This window comes from Conger conger, chromosome 7, assembly GCF_963514075.1.
Source record: "Conger conger chromosome 7, fConCon1.1, whole genome shotgun sequence".
NCBI classification, from domain to species: domain Eukaryota; kingdom Metazoa; phylum Chordata; class Actinopteri; order Anguilliformes; family Congridae; genus Conger; species Conger conger.
This window is the reverse complement of record NC_083766.1, coordinates 52,350,774-52,369,822: the sequence shown is the minus strand read 5'-3', so window position 1 is coordinate 52,369,822 and position 19,049 is coordinate 52,350,774. Positions and strand designations below refer to the sequence as shown.

The 19,049-nt window shown below is 43.0% G+C and overlaps 2 protein-coding genes across 2 annotated transcripts in view; one reads left to right on the top strand and one right to left on the bottom strand.

The window, feature by feature from the left end:
* Positions 1-4,911, bottom strand: part of LOC133133225 (tyrosine-protein kinase receptor UFO) — a 39,455-nt gene extending 34,544 nt beyond the window's left edge. The window contains exon 1 of the mRNA XM_061249324.1: positions 4,095-4,911. Within this exon, the coding sequence (XP_061105308.1) occupies positions 4,095-4,173 (79 nt within the window). The 5' untranslated portion in view covers positions 4,174-4,911. The remainder of the gene's footprint in view (positions 1-4,094) is intronic.
* Positions 4,912-9,586: 4,675 nt separating this feature from the next.
* Positions 9,587-18,483, top strand: si:ch1073-83n3.2 (uncharacterized). Its single transcript, XM_061249448.1, has 5 exons — positions 9,587-10,502; positions 14,500-14,758; positions 15,232-15,265; positions 16,164-16,347; positions 18,128-18,483. The coding sequence occupies exons 1-5, from the start codon at positions 10,460-10,462 to the stop codon at positions 18,481-18,483; spliced, it is 876 nt and encodes a 291-aa protein (XP_061105432.1). The 5' UTR covers positions 9,587-10,459.
* The last annotated feature ends 566 nt before the right edge of the window (positions 18,484-19,049 follow it).

Below are 19,049 nucleotides of genomic sequence, written 5' to 3'. Positions count from 1 at the left end.
ACTCATGGCTAAGGTCAATTTGTTGGGGTAAGCACAGTCTATGCATACAGGAATGGAATATACTGCAATATACAGTGCAGTCTATAAGTATTTGTACAGTGGTATAATTTCTGTTCTTTTGGCTCTGTATTCCAGCATATTGGACGTGAAATGAAAGAATGAATATGAGCTTACAACATTTAATCACAATATATGGGCAAAAATGAGTTCTACCAGATGCTGCAATAAACTGTTTATATATTTTTTATAAAATACATTATTACATATTATCTTTTCCCATTTCTTTGTCTCTCTGATTAAGTCAATATTCATTGGCAAGACAAGACTGCACCGCATCTACAAGTCTGCTCACAGCCAAAAGAGCTATACAGTTGGGAGCGATAAATCTAAATTATTTCCCCCCTTCCTGTTCCCACTTCTGTCTCTCACTCTTGCTCTCTTGCACTCTTTGCGGAATGCAAATTCCAGAAATGCTGGTATGACGAAGTTTCACTGGAACAGCCAAAACATGAACAATAGAAGACACAAAAAAAATGTATGTCCACATATTGTTAAATGATCCCTCGAATTCCTACAATTTTGCCAAATTAAACAAATGGGTCACTATCGTAAAAATGTGTGGTTTCACTCCTCTTTCTTTCCCCTTCCCTTTTAAAATTCCCTAAGCTTGCTAAGCTTCTGCTCTTCCCCTTCACAGGGCATGACATCTGACCTTTCACCCCTACCACCTATGAAGCAGGTCATTTCTCATCACCTAGTCATCATAGCCTACGCTCCCGTGACCACACATGCGCAAATGCTCACAATTTATCAACACTGCCCTGGCAAATTGTTGACTCTTCGCTCGCCCTCGCAGATCTGAAAACACGTAGCTACGTCACTAAAACAATGGAGGCAAAAACCTGAATGATTCATAGAAAAAAAAGGACTGCCCACACATTTTTTTTCACCAGGGTTAGACAAATTGCAGGGATCTTGAAAGCAAACATGCCCACTGGCATACAATCACATCCACACAAGGAGAAACTCACAAGTGGGTGTGTTTATAATGAAACCCTCAAGCTCCCTCTCTCTGCACTGCTGTTCCTGGTTTCTCTGGCATGGCATTGTACTTTGGGCTCACTAATTTCTCTTATAGGTCCACACAGCTGAGTTCTTTTGTCATCACAAAACAAAAGGTGGTTATGTTACCCTCCCATTCTTAAATGGTCATGTTTAAATACAAAAGTCATAACAAGTTTAACAGGTACCCCTGGAAGGATAACATAGCTGGCTTAAATCAAGCACAACTGTGTGGGTGTGTGTGTGAGTGTGTACTTACACGCATACCTGTGTGAATTTTAAGCATGTCATATTAACTGAACCCAGTCACCTAGCCTAGAATACAGCAGAGAACCATTTTTCACTTCCTACTGCCTTCTCGTCCGGTACAAGAGTTCCCACTACACCACTGATGTCAAATATCCTTCTGAGACCAAGCAGAAAATAAATATTTTTATTTTAAAAACCATAATTCAGTACAAGTATCTTAGATGAGAAAATCATGCTGCAGGGAAAAGATTTGTAAAAAAATATGGTGTCCTTTTTTTTTATGGTTTATAGTTTTTAATGAATGTCCCTTGTAGTGTAGGTTTCAGCATTGTAGGCTGTATATGTATTGTTCTTGAGATTAAGACCAGAGACTGGTGTCTCCGACAGGGGGCAAAAGTTAATTTCCAGGCTTGAGGAGTACATTGTATATATTGACTGCATGACTATGTTTAAGTTTCTGACGAATATTAAATGACTCCAAAGCCTAAAAAATGAGATTTCTGCTCAAAAATAAACCCATTCTGCCGACTTGACCATGTAGCACAAACTCCCCTGTGCAGCCTCCTATACAAATTCCCCTGTACAGTCATAAATAAACTGCATGCAGAAAAAATGCATCGAAAATAAATGAATAAACGTTTGATCTCTTAATTTAACCAAGTGAGTGAAGCACTGAGTTTGCCTCCTTTTAAAATGGCTCTTTTCTGATCCCTCATTACACTGTCCTCCTCTACGCCATCGCACACACCCTCTGCACCTCAGCGGCTTTAAAACAGTGAATGAATCAGAGCTGTTTATAGTAAACCAACTGGAGAAACTGCATATCTATTTATTCTCTCTCCTTTTCGGGCCTTAAATGTAATCCTCCTTTCTTCTCTCCTTTTCCCCCCACACTCCCGAAACAGCCTTCTCTTCCTCTGAATCACTGCAGCGGATTACTGAACATGGTCAACGTCTGACCTGACTCAACTCCACCACATACTTCAACCCTTTAGACACAGCTGAGGTTCCTGTGAAATGCTGACAACTAAAAGAAAGGCTTGTCTGTTTTCAGAGCATAACTCCTTATTTCTTGTGACTGCACTGTACATTTTTGGATAACTTGTTTCATTGAATATTCTGAGGAGCTGGCAGGACCAGTCTCAAATTCTACCAACGTCCAAAGTTACAAATAAGTTTCATATACATATCTCGCAGTCTTTATCAAAGTTCTGTCCATCATTTCTCCCATTTATTCAACCCTGATACATACGCTGCTACCTGCTGACTCTTTCTATCTGACACTGCTCCCCCACTCTCTCTGTGCAACATATAACATACCCATTAATGTTTCTGTGCCAGTCTGATTTGTGCAGCAGGGGGGTTTTGAAGTTCAGGTTTTACACACAGAATTACACGTGCTTGTAATTATCCCACAGCCTCCTGTGGGGAAAGGTGCATTGTATCACGCGGTTCCTTTGTTTGGTGGTAACTGGACCAGATGCTGATACGGCTTCAAACTAACAGAAAAAGGTGAGCTGGCTGGAAAAATCTCATTAAAACATGATAATGAAATCCCATCATGCCATGCGAGCGGTGAGTAGACCAGGGAAAGGGGGGTGGGGGGGGGGGGGGGGTGACTGACTCTAGGCTGACTGACTGAGTCTTAGTGTACTGCATACCTGAGAAGTCCCGCTGACAGGTGAAGACATGTCAAGGTAATTAACCAACAAATGTTGTGCAACTGTTATCATGATGTATACATACACTCTTAAACACACTCTGTGGAGCCCGTTTCAGATCCGTGGAGAAAACCCATAGCCAGCACAAAATCCTGCACTGTCACTATATTCGGTTAGTGATGAGATGACCCTCAGAAAAGCACTGATGTACATTAACGGGCTGACAATACACTACACTGAAACATACAGTATTTAGCACTACAATGGTACTAATAGCTAAAGGTCTTGGGGTTTGCTGAAGGAATTTAAAAGATCTTTCCTGCTGATAAGTGATTTGAACTTCCCTATGCTCATCTCAGTCTTTCTTGTTTGAATTACCAGAATCTTAGAAATGCTGAGCTTTCCATGAATGCCTGTGTTATTAAGTAATTTTTGGAGGAATGTAGTATGGCATAAAAATCAAATGTGCCTTCTCAAATGCCTCCTTAAAGTAAATGCTTTTCAGAAGGAGCAGTGCACAAAGAGATTGGTGTGTGTTCTGATTCTCTCTGACTACTCATACCTTGTAATATCTTTCAGTACAAAGTCCATATACACCCATGTACTTTCACTGTGTGTGTATTTGTTTGTTTGCATGTGTTTGTGTATATGTGTGTGTAAGTGTGTGTGCATGTCTTCTATTAGTGATTTGCACACATGTCCATTCAAAAGACCAAACTGGAGCAGTAGGCTATATACAGTATTTCAGATGGCCATTATGAATTCGGAGCATGAGTTTGTCTTCACCAGATTTGGTAAACACAAATTATAAGCAGACAGGTACACATTATGGGGAACAGTTGTGCTGGTGTTCAACTACTTCAACTACTATACAGATTGCAAAAGCACTTCATATAGATTATTTTTCAGTGACAAAGTTGCTGTAAAGTCACTATTAATAATAATAATAATAATAATACTAATAATAATAATAATAATAATAATAATAATAATAACAACGAGTATACAGTAATTATTATTATTATTATTATTAGTAGTAGTAGTAGTAGTAGTAGGCTAGTAGTAGTAGTAGTAGTAGTAGTAGTAGTAGTGTAATAGTATGCACATTATATGCTTTCTTACCTGGCAAAGGTTTGGCTGTACCTGGGTTCCATATTGTGAAAACAAACACTGTCAGAAACAGCGTGCACCCAGCGTTCATCCTCTTTCTCTTTGGATAGCCCTGATCAATTAGAATTCCTTTGGGGATTTATGCAGTAGTTTCCACAAAAACAAGTTACCAGGGCTGTACAGTCCGTATCACCGCATCGTCGATCCCGGCGAGTTTACACAGAAAGGCGAAATTAAGACACGATACGTTTGAGCTCGTCGCACCCGCAGTTGTTGAGTAAGATAATTAGCAGGTACTGCGACCTTTCATCAATATTTCCGTAAGCTTGGTCTTCTTTGGACTGCAAGATTGGTTCATTAAGCGTTTTCCCAAAAAGCCAAGTAGAAGGAATCTGATACCGATCTGACAATGGAAAATAAACCAGTGACAGAATAATCCCACGTTGTTTTAGTTTGTATATCTAAAGACAGCGAAACTACAAATTAAGATAAAATCCAAGTGTTTTACAGTAACTTGCCAAAAACTTGTTCTCCTTTAACTGTTCCTAAAAAAAATAATAAAAACAACACAAACATAATATTCCACTGGGTATTTCTTTCTGCCTTCCAGGGTAATAGGAACCGGTCAGAAAAGCGCTCTACAAGTTTTTAGTAACAAAACAGTCGGTTTAAAAAAGTTTATGGGAGGATGCTTCTGTTCCAAATGGTTTGTGCCGTCTCTCTTCTTCTCGGCTCCTCTCTCACTCTCCTTTTCACCGACCCTATGCTGCCGTCTCGGAGCCTTACCCCAATTATTTTTCTTTCTTTTCCCCCCTTCAAACAGGACTCAAATTCCTTGACTGAACTTCTTTCCATTCTCCGGCTCCCTCCTCCCCTCTACCTCCCCCTCCTTCTCTTCCTCCCCCCACTTTAGCCTTTTTTTATTCTCACAGAACCAGGAAAGAATCAAATATATGTGCCGTCATATCAGTTATCATCGTGAGATGATTAGATAATTAAGCTGTTGTTTAATGTGCGATCAGCTGGATACACCTGCAACGCAAGCATCCACCAATTATTAGTCATTTTTTGCTGTAAGTGTGCAATAATTGTCTCTGTATGAGACTTCATATTGAAGCCTGAATCGAACACTTAGTAAAACTATTTGGGTTAGTTACACATACTTCTGACATTGAGAAAATCACCATACAGGTGAGCTGTCGCGATGATTTCTCAATCAGACTCTCTCTCTCTCTCTCTCTCTCTCTCTCTCTCTCTCTCTCTCACACACACACACACACACACACATACACAGCTTTATTTAAACAACATGTAGTATTATTACTTTTTTATTATCGTCTGCAACGCGGGAAAACATAGTTTATTTAAATATCTCCACAGTTTGACAAGCCACAGATACAATAAAATACCAAAATAATGGTTCGCGCTTTTGTGGACAGGAGAAATTTGCAGGTAAACCTTAGAGAAAAGTTGGGCGCACAAAGAGACGCTTGGCTAGACAAGCCGTTGATAGAGACATAAATAGGAAATTAGCATGCGTTGTATGACTCATGCCTGGGATTAAAACTTTACGACCGCCACGGGAGAGAAGCACGAGCAGCTTGTTGGGGTAAGGGTGACGGTTGGCTCCTCGAAAGTGTGTGGGGATAGCGTTTATTTCCCAGGGTCTCTTCAAAGAGACAGTAGGCAAGGCTGAGAAAGACCCCATTGTGCGCCTGCTCTATTCAATAGGACTGGCGCGGTGGGGCTATCACAGACGCGCAATGCTAGGGAAGGAGGGGTCCGGATATAGAGAGAGGGTATTTATTTATTTATTTATTTACTTAATTACTCATTTAAAATGCAACCAGAGAGAGATGGAGATGGAGTTTTCTTCGTGTTTGTGAACGGTGCAGGCGAAGAACCGTTGAACCAGACGGGACTGATATCATGCAATTTGATTGAGGTAGTGATGTTCTACAGTTCTGGTAGAACTGGTTGAGCCTGGCCATTTCTGTGTTTGGGGGTTTTGGTTGAATGAGCGTGTGAATGTTTTCCTCATAGCCCACTGGAGTTTGAGAGGAGGTGAGCAGCAAGCCCATTAGCAGACACAGATAATGATGCCACAGTATAGCGTTTCCAGTGGTTCCCCTCATCCGGTTTCTCCTGTTTCCTATTCCTGTGCCCCTAGCACAGCAGTGCCGTTATAGGTGTGGTCCAGACACGTGTAGGGGGGCCAGAAAGTAAACAGCGGGGGTGGGAGTGGGGGTGGGAGAGGGTGAGAGGTAGGGGGAGCTTTGGCGGTTGAGTGTATTTATTTGAAATTTCAGTGCCTGATTCATGGTCCTCACGGGTCCTGGTCACTGCTGCTACCATGTGGCAGATATTAGCGTTAGCAGCAGCAGTAGCAGAACAGAGCGTGGTCAGAAGAAACAGAAGGGCACTGTGGTTACTGCCCGCTCCTAACATCCGATCCATGAGTCAACATACCCAACCGTAAACCTAACCTAAGGATTCCACGTACTTCAAGAGAGGTGTTTTTATTTTTATTTTAACGTGAGGTCTGTTCAAACCCTTTTGATGTCTAGGTTATTTTTAGTATTTATCCAACACTGCCTATTATCCTGTACGACAAACAGTATGTTTTAATTTTACAACTCCAAATGATTTAAACAGTCGCAGCAAGAGATTGTGAGATCAGAGATGTCTACGGGTCACAGGTTTCAAGCAGCCCTTGTATGTAAAGGATTTGTAGCAAGTACTAAACATGACTACTTTCATTGGAGGGCTCTGTGTATGAAAAGTGCTGCAATTTCTACTTAAGGAAACCAAAATGTATAAATATATCCTTTAATAAGAGATTTACACTTTTGCACTTTAACCACATCTGAACTGTTTGATTACAAATCTAGAATTGTGGAATACAAATCAATAAAATATATGTCTTTGTTACATTACATTACATGGCATTTAGCAGACGCTCTTATCCAGAGCGACGTACAACGAAGTACAGATCAAACACAAGTACAAGTGCGAAGAGGACCTGAGAGGACAGTAAAGTTCCGAGTCCTAGTGTAAACATACAGATAATCAGAACCCTTGAAGAATACAATCAACTTCCAAACTAGCATACTACAGTTGGCAGCTAGAATACCCTGAGTACAACAATACAATAGCTAATACACAAAAAAAAAAAAACTATATCTATACAAGTAACAATATCTATACAATCTATACATAAGTGCCATTACAGTCTATGGCATATATAAGGCTAATCATGGTGGTGAGTTAGGGAGGGAAAGGTGTCTTCAGTCTGCACTTGAAGGAGGTCAGAGACTCTGCCGTTCTGACATCCACTGGGAGGTCATTCCACCACCGTGGGACCAGAACAGACAGCAGTCGTGAGCGTGAAGTGCAGGTGTGGCGAGGGGGAGGCGCCAGACGGCACGAAGTGGCAGAACGGAGGGGTCTTGTTGGTGTATAGGTCTTGATAAGTGATTGAATATATGCAGGGGCTGATCCCTTAACTGCCTGGTATGCGAGCACCAAAGTTTTAAATTTGATGCGAGCCATAACAGGCAGCCAGTGGAGGTTGCTGAGCAGGGGGCTGACATGTGAATGTCTGGGAACATTGAATACCAGACGGGCTGCAGCATTCTGGATCAGTTGTAGGGGTCTGATGGCAGATGCTGGAAGGCCAGCCAGCAGAGAATTGCAATAGTCCAGGCGGGACAGGACCATTGCTTGAACAAGGAGCTGAGTGGAGTAGGTGGTGAGAAAGGGTCGGATTCTCCGGATATTGTACAGGAAGAACCTGCAGGCCCGGGTCACCGTAGCGATGTTCTCGGAGAAGGACAGCCTGTTGTCCATCACCACTCCAAGGTTTCTTGCACTAGGGGATGAGGTCACTGTGGTATCCCCTAGTGAGATGGAGAAATCAGAGAAGGGAGAGGTTAAAGCAGGGATGAAGATCACCTCCGTCTTACCTGGGTTGAGCTTTAGATGGTGGTTGCCCATCCAGCTCTGGATGCCTCTCAGGCAGGTGGAGATACGGGTAGAGACCTGTGTGTCTGATGGGGGGAAGGAGAGAAAGAGTTGGGTGTCATCGGCATAACAATGATATGAGATGCCATGAGCAGAGATAACGAGGCCAAGGGATCTTGTGTAAATGGAGAAGAGGAGGGGTCCGAGGACTGAGCCCTGGGGGACTCCTGTAACAAGGGGGTGAGGGGTTGACACTCTTCCAGCCCAGGACACCTGGGAGGACCGGCCAGAGAGATAAGATTTAATCCACTCTAAGGCTGTGCCACAGATCCCTGTAGATGCCAGGGAGGGTAAGAGGATGGAGTGGTTGACTGTGTCGAACGCCGCAGAGAGGTCAAGAAGTTTGTCCCATACATTATGGGACATTATGGGGATGGGTATTATGTATACAATTTCAGGATGTATTATGATGTGTTTCAAATATATATATTATTTGATGTAATGTTTTTATGATATACAGCTGAACACTCATGTGAGCTGCTTAAAGGTATACTAGGTAATTTTGGATTGCAGCAACAAACACCTTCAAACCACAACACTGTTTATTCCTCCCCTTTCTCTGTGAACGTGCTGATGTTGAAATGCCATTGGCAATTAGAACCAATTTTCAACCAATGAGCTTGAATTATTGTACAGCTGTACAATGTTTTGGTACAGAGTGTTGGTGAATTTTGTAACCTGAATTTAAGGACTCTAAACACAGGCAGAGTCAGTGAGCCTTTTTCAATGGTAGGAAGGGATTTATAATAATCTTGTAACAATGCTTTAACACAAAAATCTTACCTATGGTACATTTAATAATGTGTGCTACCCCTATTGCCAAACTAAGCTCTTAAGAATTAACTAAAGAGGAATAGAAAAAAAGAAAAAAGAACAACCAGGACTATTGCAAATCCAAGGTATTTCATGTTTAAAGAGATGCGTTATCATCAAGTCATCCTCCATCTTAAAAGGCTTTAAATAATCATCTTTTTAGTTGTGAAACTCAAAATAAGTACAGTCTGTACATTCTGAAAGTCAGAGCTTGCATTATCATCATCATCATCCTCTTTTACCGTGACTTGATAACCAAATCATAAATGTAAAAAATCTGTCACATTGTCCAATTAAGTAGAGTTTAACTATTGGTGAATACTTGATGATGATAACATAGTTTATTGTTTGAAAGTTTTGAACTGTGGAGTTTTGAACTGTGGAGTTGATGGCATTAACATTGCCCAGAGGTGCAGTGGTAGTCACATGAATTTCATTAGATTTGTTGGCTCACTTGCTGTTTGGGGCTGGGATTTAACATTTCTGCTTTTAGTATCGTTGATTTTTATGATCTGGAAGTTATGTAATTATTCCCCAAATCTGCACTATGAAAACTAAAGATGATGAATGTCTCTCTTAAGCACACCATTCATCAACAATACAGCATGACAGGGGAGAGAGTGTGTGTATGTTATTAGAGATTAAAAATGGAGTCCCACCATTTCTGCTCCCCATAAACTCTGGTTTCCATTAATCTAGAGCTGGAAAGTAGAAAGGCAGTGGAGTGTAGCTATGATCTCATTGCACATGGTGGTGGGTCACTACAGTGTGTGTGTGTGTGTGTGCGTGCGTGTGCATACATGTAGGTGTACATACAAATTTCATGAAAGTTAGATTAATATGCCTGGCTTTTAATGATATTGCAAAAGCTATAGGGACTGTGACTGACAGAGGGAGAGCTTTTAGCATGTGTTTGTGTGTGCGTGCGTGTGTGTGTGTGTGTGCTTAAAGATATAAAGATGTATTGTGACAGCTTGAGATATGTGGGTATAAAGATGTTTGACTGACGGCAAGTTGTGTGTGCGTGTGTGCGTACAGACGTGTGTGCTGCGTATGCATGTGTGTGTGTGTGTGTGTGTGTGTGAGAAAAAGAGAAAGGGATGGAGGTAGTAGGACAGTTTTGACATCTGGTGAGTATTATGTGATTTTGAAAAACGCAGATTGAAGAGTGTTTTTCCCCTCCAGTCATTATTATTGTGATTGCGGCTCCTCCGCCCATTTCATTTGGGTGAGCGGCAGCGTGTGTTTAACATTCCTCAGCACTGCAGCCCCAATCCCATCCCGAGCTGCTCCCGAGCTGCGGATTGAGCCGGGAGCCGCGCTGAGCAGGGATTACCACCCGCCGCTACGTGACACACGCTCGCTCGCTAGCTCTTCCCTCTCTCCCTCCCTCTCTCTCTCCTTCCCTCTCCATCTCTCTCACTGACACACACCATCGCAAACACAAACACCCTCTCCTCCGCTCAACCCGTAACCGCCTCCGATCCCTCGGGCTCCCTCTCTCTCGTGGCCTGCGTCTCTGATGGAGGCTGACCGCTAACATGAGCATGGCGGGAGTGCAGCGCGGATTCCTCAGGAAGTATGGTGAGTGACCATCCCCACGGAAACCGTAGTATGGTTGAAAGCCAGCGAATGGGCGTGCAAGCCATGAACCTAGCTTTTACGATTCCAGGTTCTCCTGGAATGCTGTTATTTATTTTTGGAATTAAGTAAGAACTCATACAGTGTGAAAGTTACAATGTAAAGATGTCAATTGACAGATACCTGTACTGAAGAGTTGTACAAAGTTGTACCTGTAACAAAGATGTTCTTACTTTGGCTTTCTCTCACCATAAACTAAATGTGTGTGTGTTCAGTGTCTAAGAGGGGTCACTTTGATGATCCAGATTAATCTTTGTATACAAAATGAACATTCAGTACATATAATCTCCAAAATGATTTGACATGAATCATTTCACACTGCATTTTACAGAGTCTGGGTTCAGGCTTACTGCTGGTTGGTTAATGTGCTGGCAGGTGATTTGCCAGATGACCTGTATAGTCAAAGCTGCCCACCTTCTAAAATGCTTTCCTGACCCAACTCACCTTTCAGGCAGAACATCAGCTTTGGCCATGAGTCAGTGACGGACATTTTGACAGTGTTTTGCAAAAAAGGCACTAGATCTATGCAGTGCTGATGAATACTGGTTTTACAGTGATACTTAATGGGTCTTGGTTAAATCAAGCAACCATTAAGCAAAGATGGATTCATTATTATGAAATTTCAGAGAATGGGGGGACCACAATATGAAAACACTGTTATAGTCGCTGTAACTGATGTCTGTGATGCACCAGCAAGAAAGTACAAAATTGTATTTAGCCTCCATCTGATGTCAATTTGCACCCTATTGTTTGGTCACATGATTACAGACCTGGAGTCAACATTTGTTCGTAACGCTTAAATTCAGGTGTTCATCCTTTTCTTGTCTGGCAGTTTGATTGATCGCCAAATGTAACTTGCCAAACTGCATTTGACAACCAAGAAAGCTAACACTTGTATTTAATTGTAAGTAAAGATTAATGGCAAATGCTGATTGAATCCAATCCATAACTTTCACAAACATGCTTTGCAGCAGTATGTTTGATGACAAAAAAGGATAAAGCAAAAGAATAGCATCCCTTCTGTAAAAGGCAATACCTTTTGAAAATTGAGCTGGTCAAGCTGGTCATAAGCTGGTCTAGCTGGGTATGAGCTGATCAACCAGCATGGCCAAGCTGGTCATGAAGCTGGTCTAGCTGGGTATGAGCTGATCATCCAGCTAGTGCTGGTAGCTTGTCTGAGCTTGCTCCTTGCTGTTGTTTATGTTGATGAAGGAGTAGAGGTGAATGAGGCAGACACTGAAGCCAATGCGATGAGTAAGCCAAAGGACTGTCATTTAACAGTGGTATCTCATGGTTTTGTTGTCACACAATAAACATCAAAACACAATTTAAACACAGCTGAGTCGACGGCGGCAAGCTGTGGAGCAAAAGATGAAAAATAGCGCACGTGAAATTCCCGCTGTCTGAGTCTGTCCTCAGCGGCCAGCTGTCCACATCAGCATCTGGGGCATAAGTAGGACACCGGCTCTGATGTTAGCGTTGCGCTAAAGCACAGACAGGAGTCCATGTGGTAAACTACAGACGTTTGCATTTTAAAATACACAACTGCCACTGAACTGTGAGAACACCGTCAACAAGCCATATTACATACTGTATATGTGTTGCTTTCAGATTGCGTTTAACTACTTGGTACACTGATCAAAAATATGATTTCTTTAAAAATAACAATTTTTCAATTAATAAATCAAAATAATGTAACATTTTTAATGCCCTATTCAATAGCATAATCCTGCCTCAGGAGGTTAATAGATGATTTGGCAAATTTTCCTGGACCTGTAATAAGTCTGAATTTAAAATGGAGGCTTTGAACAGAAGCAATCCATTATAAGCTTTCATTGTCATGGTCAGAACAGAGAGCTGTCTGCAAATGTAAGGCAAATTGAGGTAAGTCCCTAGCCTGCTTATCCTAGATGATGGCTTTAAAAGCAAAACAAGAGAAACCGAATATGCTTAAGCTTAGAACTAAGACAATGGTGTCTGTTGTAAACAGGTTCAAGGCAAGTGGGACAGTGGCCAGTGTATCAGAAAGAGTGAAAAATACTTTTGTACTGTGACAAATGTCATTTGGGAGGTAACCACTTTAAGAAACTTGAACATGGGCTCTCAGGTGACTTTTCCAGCAGCTGTTGCGAGAGCAACGTTCGACTGGAATCAAACTCTGACTGTGTCAGTACAACAGACTGTGCTGCCATTTTGGACAAATTGGAGCCAGAAACAGGAAAATGGAGGATAATTATGGTCATGAAGTCTGGACCAGTCCAGGTCATCCACCAAGCGTGTGAAATACTGAGTGACCTGCAGTGATTAGGCATATGCAAACTGTCTGCTTAGCCCATAGATTGTTAAAATATTGACTAAACATCACAATAAGATAGCAAAATGGCACATGGGGAAACATTGGGCAAAGAAAATGCACCTATTGCAGCTACAGAATGGCCTCTCTTCAGAGTAAGAGTACTCTAGTCTATGCTCTACTGGTCTGCACATGGCTGCGTATGGGATATGCATTCAAGTTTGCATTCAAGAAGGCAGCCTATAGCCTAGGCCTATAGCCAGCCTGTAGGTACATAACTGGGACCCGGAATTATTGTTAACTGTTGGGCCCTTGAGCAATGCCCTGGTCCAGTGGAGTTTGTCCTCTGTTTGGCCTAATAAACTGTAAGTTGCTTTGGATAAAAGCATCAGCTGAGTTCGGGAAGAAAAGGAAAATCATACACAGCAATGTCTAAAATATGGCATCGCCAGCACTACCACTGGCAGCTCGAGCTCTTTCATCTTCTTTGCAGTTCCCTTGCAGTTTCAATACTTGTTAATGCAAATATTAAATCAGTCAATCATGTGGTAGCAACTAAATGCATAAAAGCATTCAGATGTGGTCAAGAGGTTCAGCTGTTGTTCAGACCAAATGTCAGAATGGGGAATAAATCTGATCTAAGTGAAAATAGTGACTAAAAATAAGTATAATAAATGCCTAATAAAGTGCTCACTGAGTATATATTCTGTTCTGTGCAGTGATGCATAGTGATATATTACATAATTTAGCACTTTAGTGTAAAATATACACACTTGCGGTTCTTCATGAGATCATGTTTCACCTCCACGACTCATTGGTCACTGATAAATTGGTGACAGAAGTTTCAGGAAAGTGTGGCTGCATTGTGGAATGGAATTTAATCGCTGCAGGCTTAACTCTGCTTTGTGTTCTGGACTTACCCGTCATTGTGCTCAGAGCTGCACTTCTGGAGAGATGCTTTTATGTCCATTACTAATTTAATGGTCAGAGGTTTGCAGCACAGAAACCACTAGCTGTCATTATCCACTATCAATCTGACCGCTGCTAATCCTGGTGGAAGATGGACAGGGGTGGGGGAGTGCATACATTTTAATCTACCGGAGCTCCACTATTTATGGCAGCTAAGAAGACAGTGATAATAACAGTGAAAAACATTTCCTCTCTTCAGCATCCTTTGTTCTGTTCAGCTTGCAAGGGACAGTCACGTCATCTTTAGCACAAGGACATACTGGTACATTGTCCTACAGTCTGGCCATCTCATTAACTTAGTGCGTGATTTAGTCTCTACCCCTCCTTCATTCTTTTGTCTGCCTCCCACACATCTTTTCTTTCCCTCTCTATATATCATTTCATTTTCCCTCTCAGCCTTATTTAAATCTCAATAAATCTGCTAACCCCCCCACTCACTCACACTAGATGATTTATGCTCTCTCTATCTCTAATTCAAAGTCAAATAAGCTTTATTGGTAAGGGTACGCTCACATTGCCAAAGCATTCACTGATGTAACAAACATAACAGATAACAATAATAATTGAACTACAATAAACAGTAATAAAATGCAGAAGACAAAAAATAAAATTCTACATTTAGAGGCTAACACAAAAATGGCAATGAAGTATAATAATTTAGCCTTCTCTATCTTGTAGGTGGCTTTATGTTCAAACAGTGGAAGGAGAAGTACCTCATTCTGACCACAGAAGGCAGTCTTATGGTCTGTCGCGATGCAGAGTCACCAGCCGACCAGGTTGTGGCGCTGCAGGGAGGCTGTGAGGCCATTGTGGAGGGCAGGGAGATCCTGGATCTGCCCCGATTGCCCCCCGGAGGCCGTAGGGACTGCTGCCTGGCGCTGATCCTGCCCCAGGACAAGTTTCTGCTGTTGATGGCCGACAGCCCCGGTGACTGCAGGTGTGTGTTTCAAATCCGGTTTCTGGTCCTGAACCGGGCAATGTAATGTTTAGGTCAGTAATTGATGGAAGAAATCAATCAATCTACCAATCTATCCCTGGTCCGATGCTGATTCCAAGGGGCACCCCCAAGGTCTGACAGCTCACAACCTCATTCGCTTGTGATTTTTGCACATTTGCGTGCTTCCAGCTGTGGATCCAAATTTTAAATCGGGCAGCCCTAGTGATTGTGTGTGTATGTGTGCGTGTGTGCATGTGTGAGATGTCTGATATAGGAAGGTACAGTTTTGGGGTCTGATGGAATGAGTCTTGGTTAGCTTCTCCCTCTCTTTTCTCTCCAGCCTTAACCTCAGCCCTGGCCAGTTTATCTCAGCGATTTCTTTTTCCATTGGCTAATAAGCCATCTGTTCTGAGCACTGGCCTGCTGTGAGTGTGTATGACAGTGGTGGTAATGTTGCCGTGTTCTCTCCACAGCCAGTGGCTCAACATGCTGAGGAAAGTCAAAGAGGTGAGTTCTGTTTATTCTCTTTCTCTATTTCCTTCATATAAACTTGACTGTCATAGCTTGAACAGTGTTTGAGTGAATTCACTTTCAGATCAGTCTGTTTATAAAATGGATGGAAAATCAATCATAGAATGAAAAATTCTGATGGAATATTAGGGTTCGAAACATGAATAGGATTGCAGTTCATTTCCTGAATTAAAGCATATTAAAAAGGAAAATACTGCCAACATATTGAAATTAAAAATTCAATTTCCACACTTCACAGTATTTGAGCAAATATGGAAATCATTACTCCATTCGAGCAGTGAGTTATATATAAAATATATTTTCATTACATTACTGGCATTTGGCAGACGCTCTTATCCAGAGCGATATACAGTTGATTAGACAAAGCAGGAGACAATCCTCCCCTGGAGCAAGGCAGGGTTGAGGGCCTTGCTCAAAGGCCCAACGGCTGTGCGGATGTTATTGTGGCTACACCGGGATTAGATCCACCAACCATGCGTGTCCCAGTCATTTACCTTAACCACTACTCTACAGGCCGCCCCACATTGCATTTAAAAATTTATTTATTGCTATATGTTCCAAAAGGTCCACACATTTGCAATATCTTGCAATGTATGTCATTCCCATAAGGGGACAGCAGCCCTGATTCTGACAACCAAGGGCCTGATTAACATATGCAAAATTAATACACAACCAATGAATGGTGCAAGCCACATGCCAAGAAAATCCATGACCAATCACTGGTTATGCTATTCGTTTTGCTGGCGCTTTGCTAAGTGTGTTAGTGGATAAGCAAACATTCAGAAATAATGATGGACTCATTCTCTGTCTTGATATCCATGTACTCCTTGCTGCATGGCTGATATGGGGGCTTGGGCGTCACTGTTTTGTTCAGAGTGTGTCGTCACCCCTGACAAACCCACCCTGCAAACGGCACCAGTCCCTGACTCCCTGCATCACGGACAGAGACCCCCTCCCCGATGCCATCAAGGAGAAAGGCCCAGGCAGCAGGCGGCTGAGCGAACAGGCCCCGCCCTCCTCCCCTGGGATTGGTGACATCTCAGAGGGCAGAATGAGAGGTCAGAGGTCACTCATTGTTTTTGTTTTCTTGTCTTTTTTCACAAATGAATGGAGAAAAAATAGTATCTTCCTCTGCCAGTGAGTGTGCATTCTCAGTGTTGTCTGTGTCTTTAGTTCATGTAGGACTATGCTTGCGTGTGTGCGCGTATTTGGTACATGTACACTCACTGAGAACTTTATTAGGAACACTATACTAATATTGGGCAGGGCCTCCCTTTGCTCTCAAAACAGCTTCAATTCCTCATTGCATGGAAGAATCTCCTTTGAGATTTGAGATTCTTTTCCATGTTGACATGATTGCATCACACAATTTCTGCATATTTGTCAGCTGCACATTCATGCTGTTCTAACACATCCCGAAGGTGTTCTATTAGATCAGTGTTTCCCAACTCCAGTCCTCGGGACCCACATGCCAGAAGGTTTTTGTTGTAACCAGTAACTCACACACCTGATTTAATGATTGAACCAATCAAACCACAAAAATGCCCTTGATTAGTTAAATCAGGTGTGTGAGCTACTGGTTACAACAAAAACCTTCTGGCAAGTGGGTCCCGAGGACTGGAGTTGGGAAACACTGTATTAGATTCAGATCCAGTGACTGGGGCCACTGAAGAAAATTAACTCATTGTCATGTTCATGAAACCAGTTTGAGACTGTTGCTTTGTGACATGGTGCATCATCATGCTGGAAGTAGCCATTAGAAGATGGGCACATTGCGGCCATGAAGGGATGTACATGGTCAGCAACAATACTCATATAGGCTGTGGCATTCAAGCGATGATTGATTGGTATTATTCACATTCCCTACACCATTACATCACCGCCACCAGCCTGGACTGTTGACACATGTACGTGAAAATCCCAGGAGTTCAGCAGTTCCAGAAATACTCAAACCAGCCTGTCTGGCACCAACAAACATGCCATGGTCAAAATCACTGAGATCATTTTCTCCCCATTCTGATGGTTGATATGAACATTAACTGAAGCTCCTGACCTGTATCTGCATGATTTTATGCATTGCACTGCTGCCACGCGATTGGCTGATTAGATAATTGCATGAATAAGTAGGTGTACAGCTGTGTGAGTGTAAAGTGCTCAGTGAGTGTATGTATTTGTGATTAAGTAAAATATCAATTCTATGAAACTGAGATTTAGTTGCATTAGCTTTAATGACACTGCAAGAGCTACAGGAAATGTGAATGATTAAGTATGTGTGTGCGTACTTGCGTGTGTGTGTGTGTGTGTGTGTGTGTACATTTGTGTGCATGTGTATGTGTGTGCGTGTGTGTGCGTTTGTTTGTGTGCATGTCTGTATGTGTATGTGTGCGTGTGTGTGTGTGTCTGTGTGTATGTGTGCGTGTGTGTGTATGTGTGTGCATGTGTATGTATGTGTGTGCATGTGTGTGTCTGTGCGTGTGTGTGTGCATTTGTGTGTGTATGTCTGTGTGTGTATGTGTGCGTGTGTGTGTGTATGTGTGTGCATGTGTATGTGTGTGCATGTGTGTGTATGTGTGTGCATGTGTGTGTCTGTGCGTGTGTGCATTGGTGTGTGTATGTCTGTGTGTGTATGTGCGTGTGTGTGCGTGTGTGTGCGTGTGTGTGCATGTGTGTGTATGTGTGTGTATGTGTGTGCATGTGTATGTCTGTGTGTGTGTGTGTGTGTGTGCGTGTCTGTGCATGTGTGTGTGTGTGTGTGTGTATGTCTGTGCATGTGTGTGTGTGTGTGTGTGTGTGTGTTTGCATGTGTGAGTGCAGCTCTCATGTACCTCTCCTCCACAGGGAACAGGTCGCCCCGCCAGCCGAAGAGCCCGGGGATCCCGTCCCGCCAGCGCTCCGTCGGCTGCCTGCGCCACGGCAACAGCAGCGACGCCCGGGCGGTGAGGGCGGTGTACCTGCTGATGGGCGGGGCGGCCGCCTCCTCGGCGCTGGGCTACCTGGGCTCCTGCTCCTCCCCCTCCCCCCACGACGCCCGCCCCCCCGAGCACCTGAGCACCGCGGCGGACTTCCCCGACATGGGGGGCGGCAGCGCCTACCACGCCTGCAGCCAGGCCGTCGACTCCCCCCACTTCCACAGCTTCGACTTCGAGGCGGACTCCGACTTCGACGCTTTCGACTGCGGGGGGTTCGCGTTCTAGGGCAGCCGGTCGAGAGCATGAATCCAGTCCTCCCGCCTAGATACCTCTCCGCCCAAGGTACTTTCCTGCCCTCAGTGACACCTGGAAGGCAGCTCCTTTTAGAACGAGAAAACTTAATAGTGACAGATTTGCAAACTAGCTAGCTCAGTAACATAGATATAAATAGACTTGAGAGAAATACACTAAATGCCTGCAAAGACATATGTACACATCATCTGTGGTTGGCTGAGCTGAACCTGCTGCCTTCCAGGTGTCACTGAGGGAAAGAAAGGATATTGGGCTACCTCTCCTTGTAAAGCCCCCTATGTAACTGCGACCAGGGGTGTAGTGTGAAATTCTGGCCCCTGTGCAAAATGCAGTCTATGGGCCCCTTTCCCGTTTCTAGTCCAGGCTCTTTGAGGGCCACCCCATCCCCCGCTACCTGCCTGGGCCCTGGGTAGTCTGTTCCACTGTGATGCCCCTGACTGCAACCATAGAAATATAATCCCCAGAAACAATGCTTGAAATATTCAGGATCTTTCTTTTTTTATTTTATACGATGTCATCATAATAATGATTTTGATTGT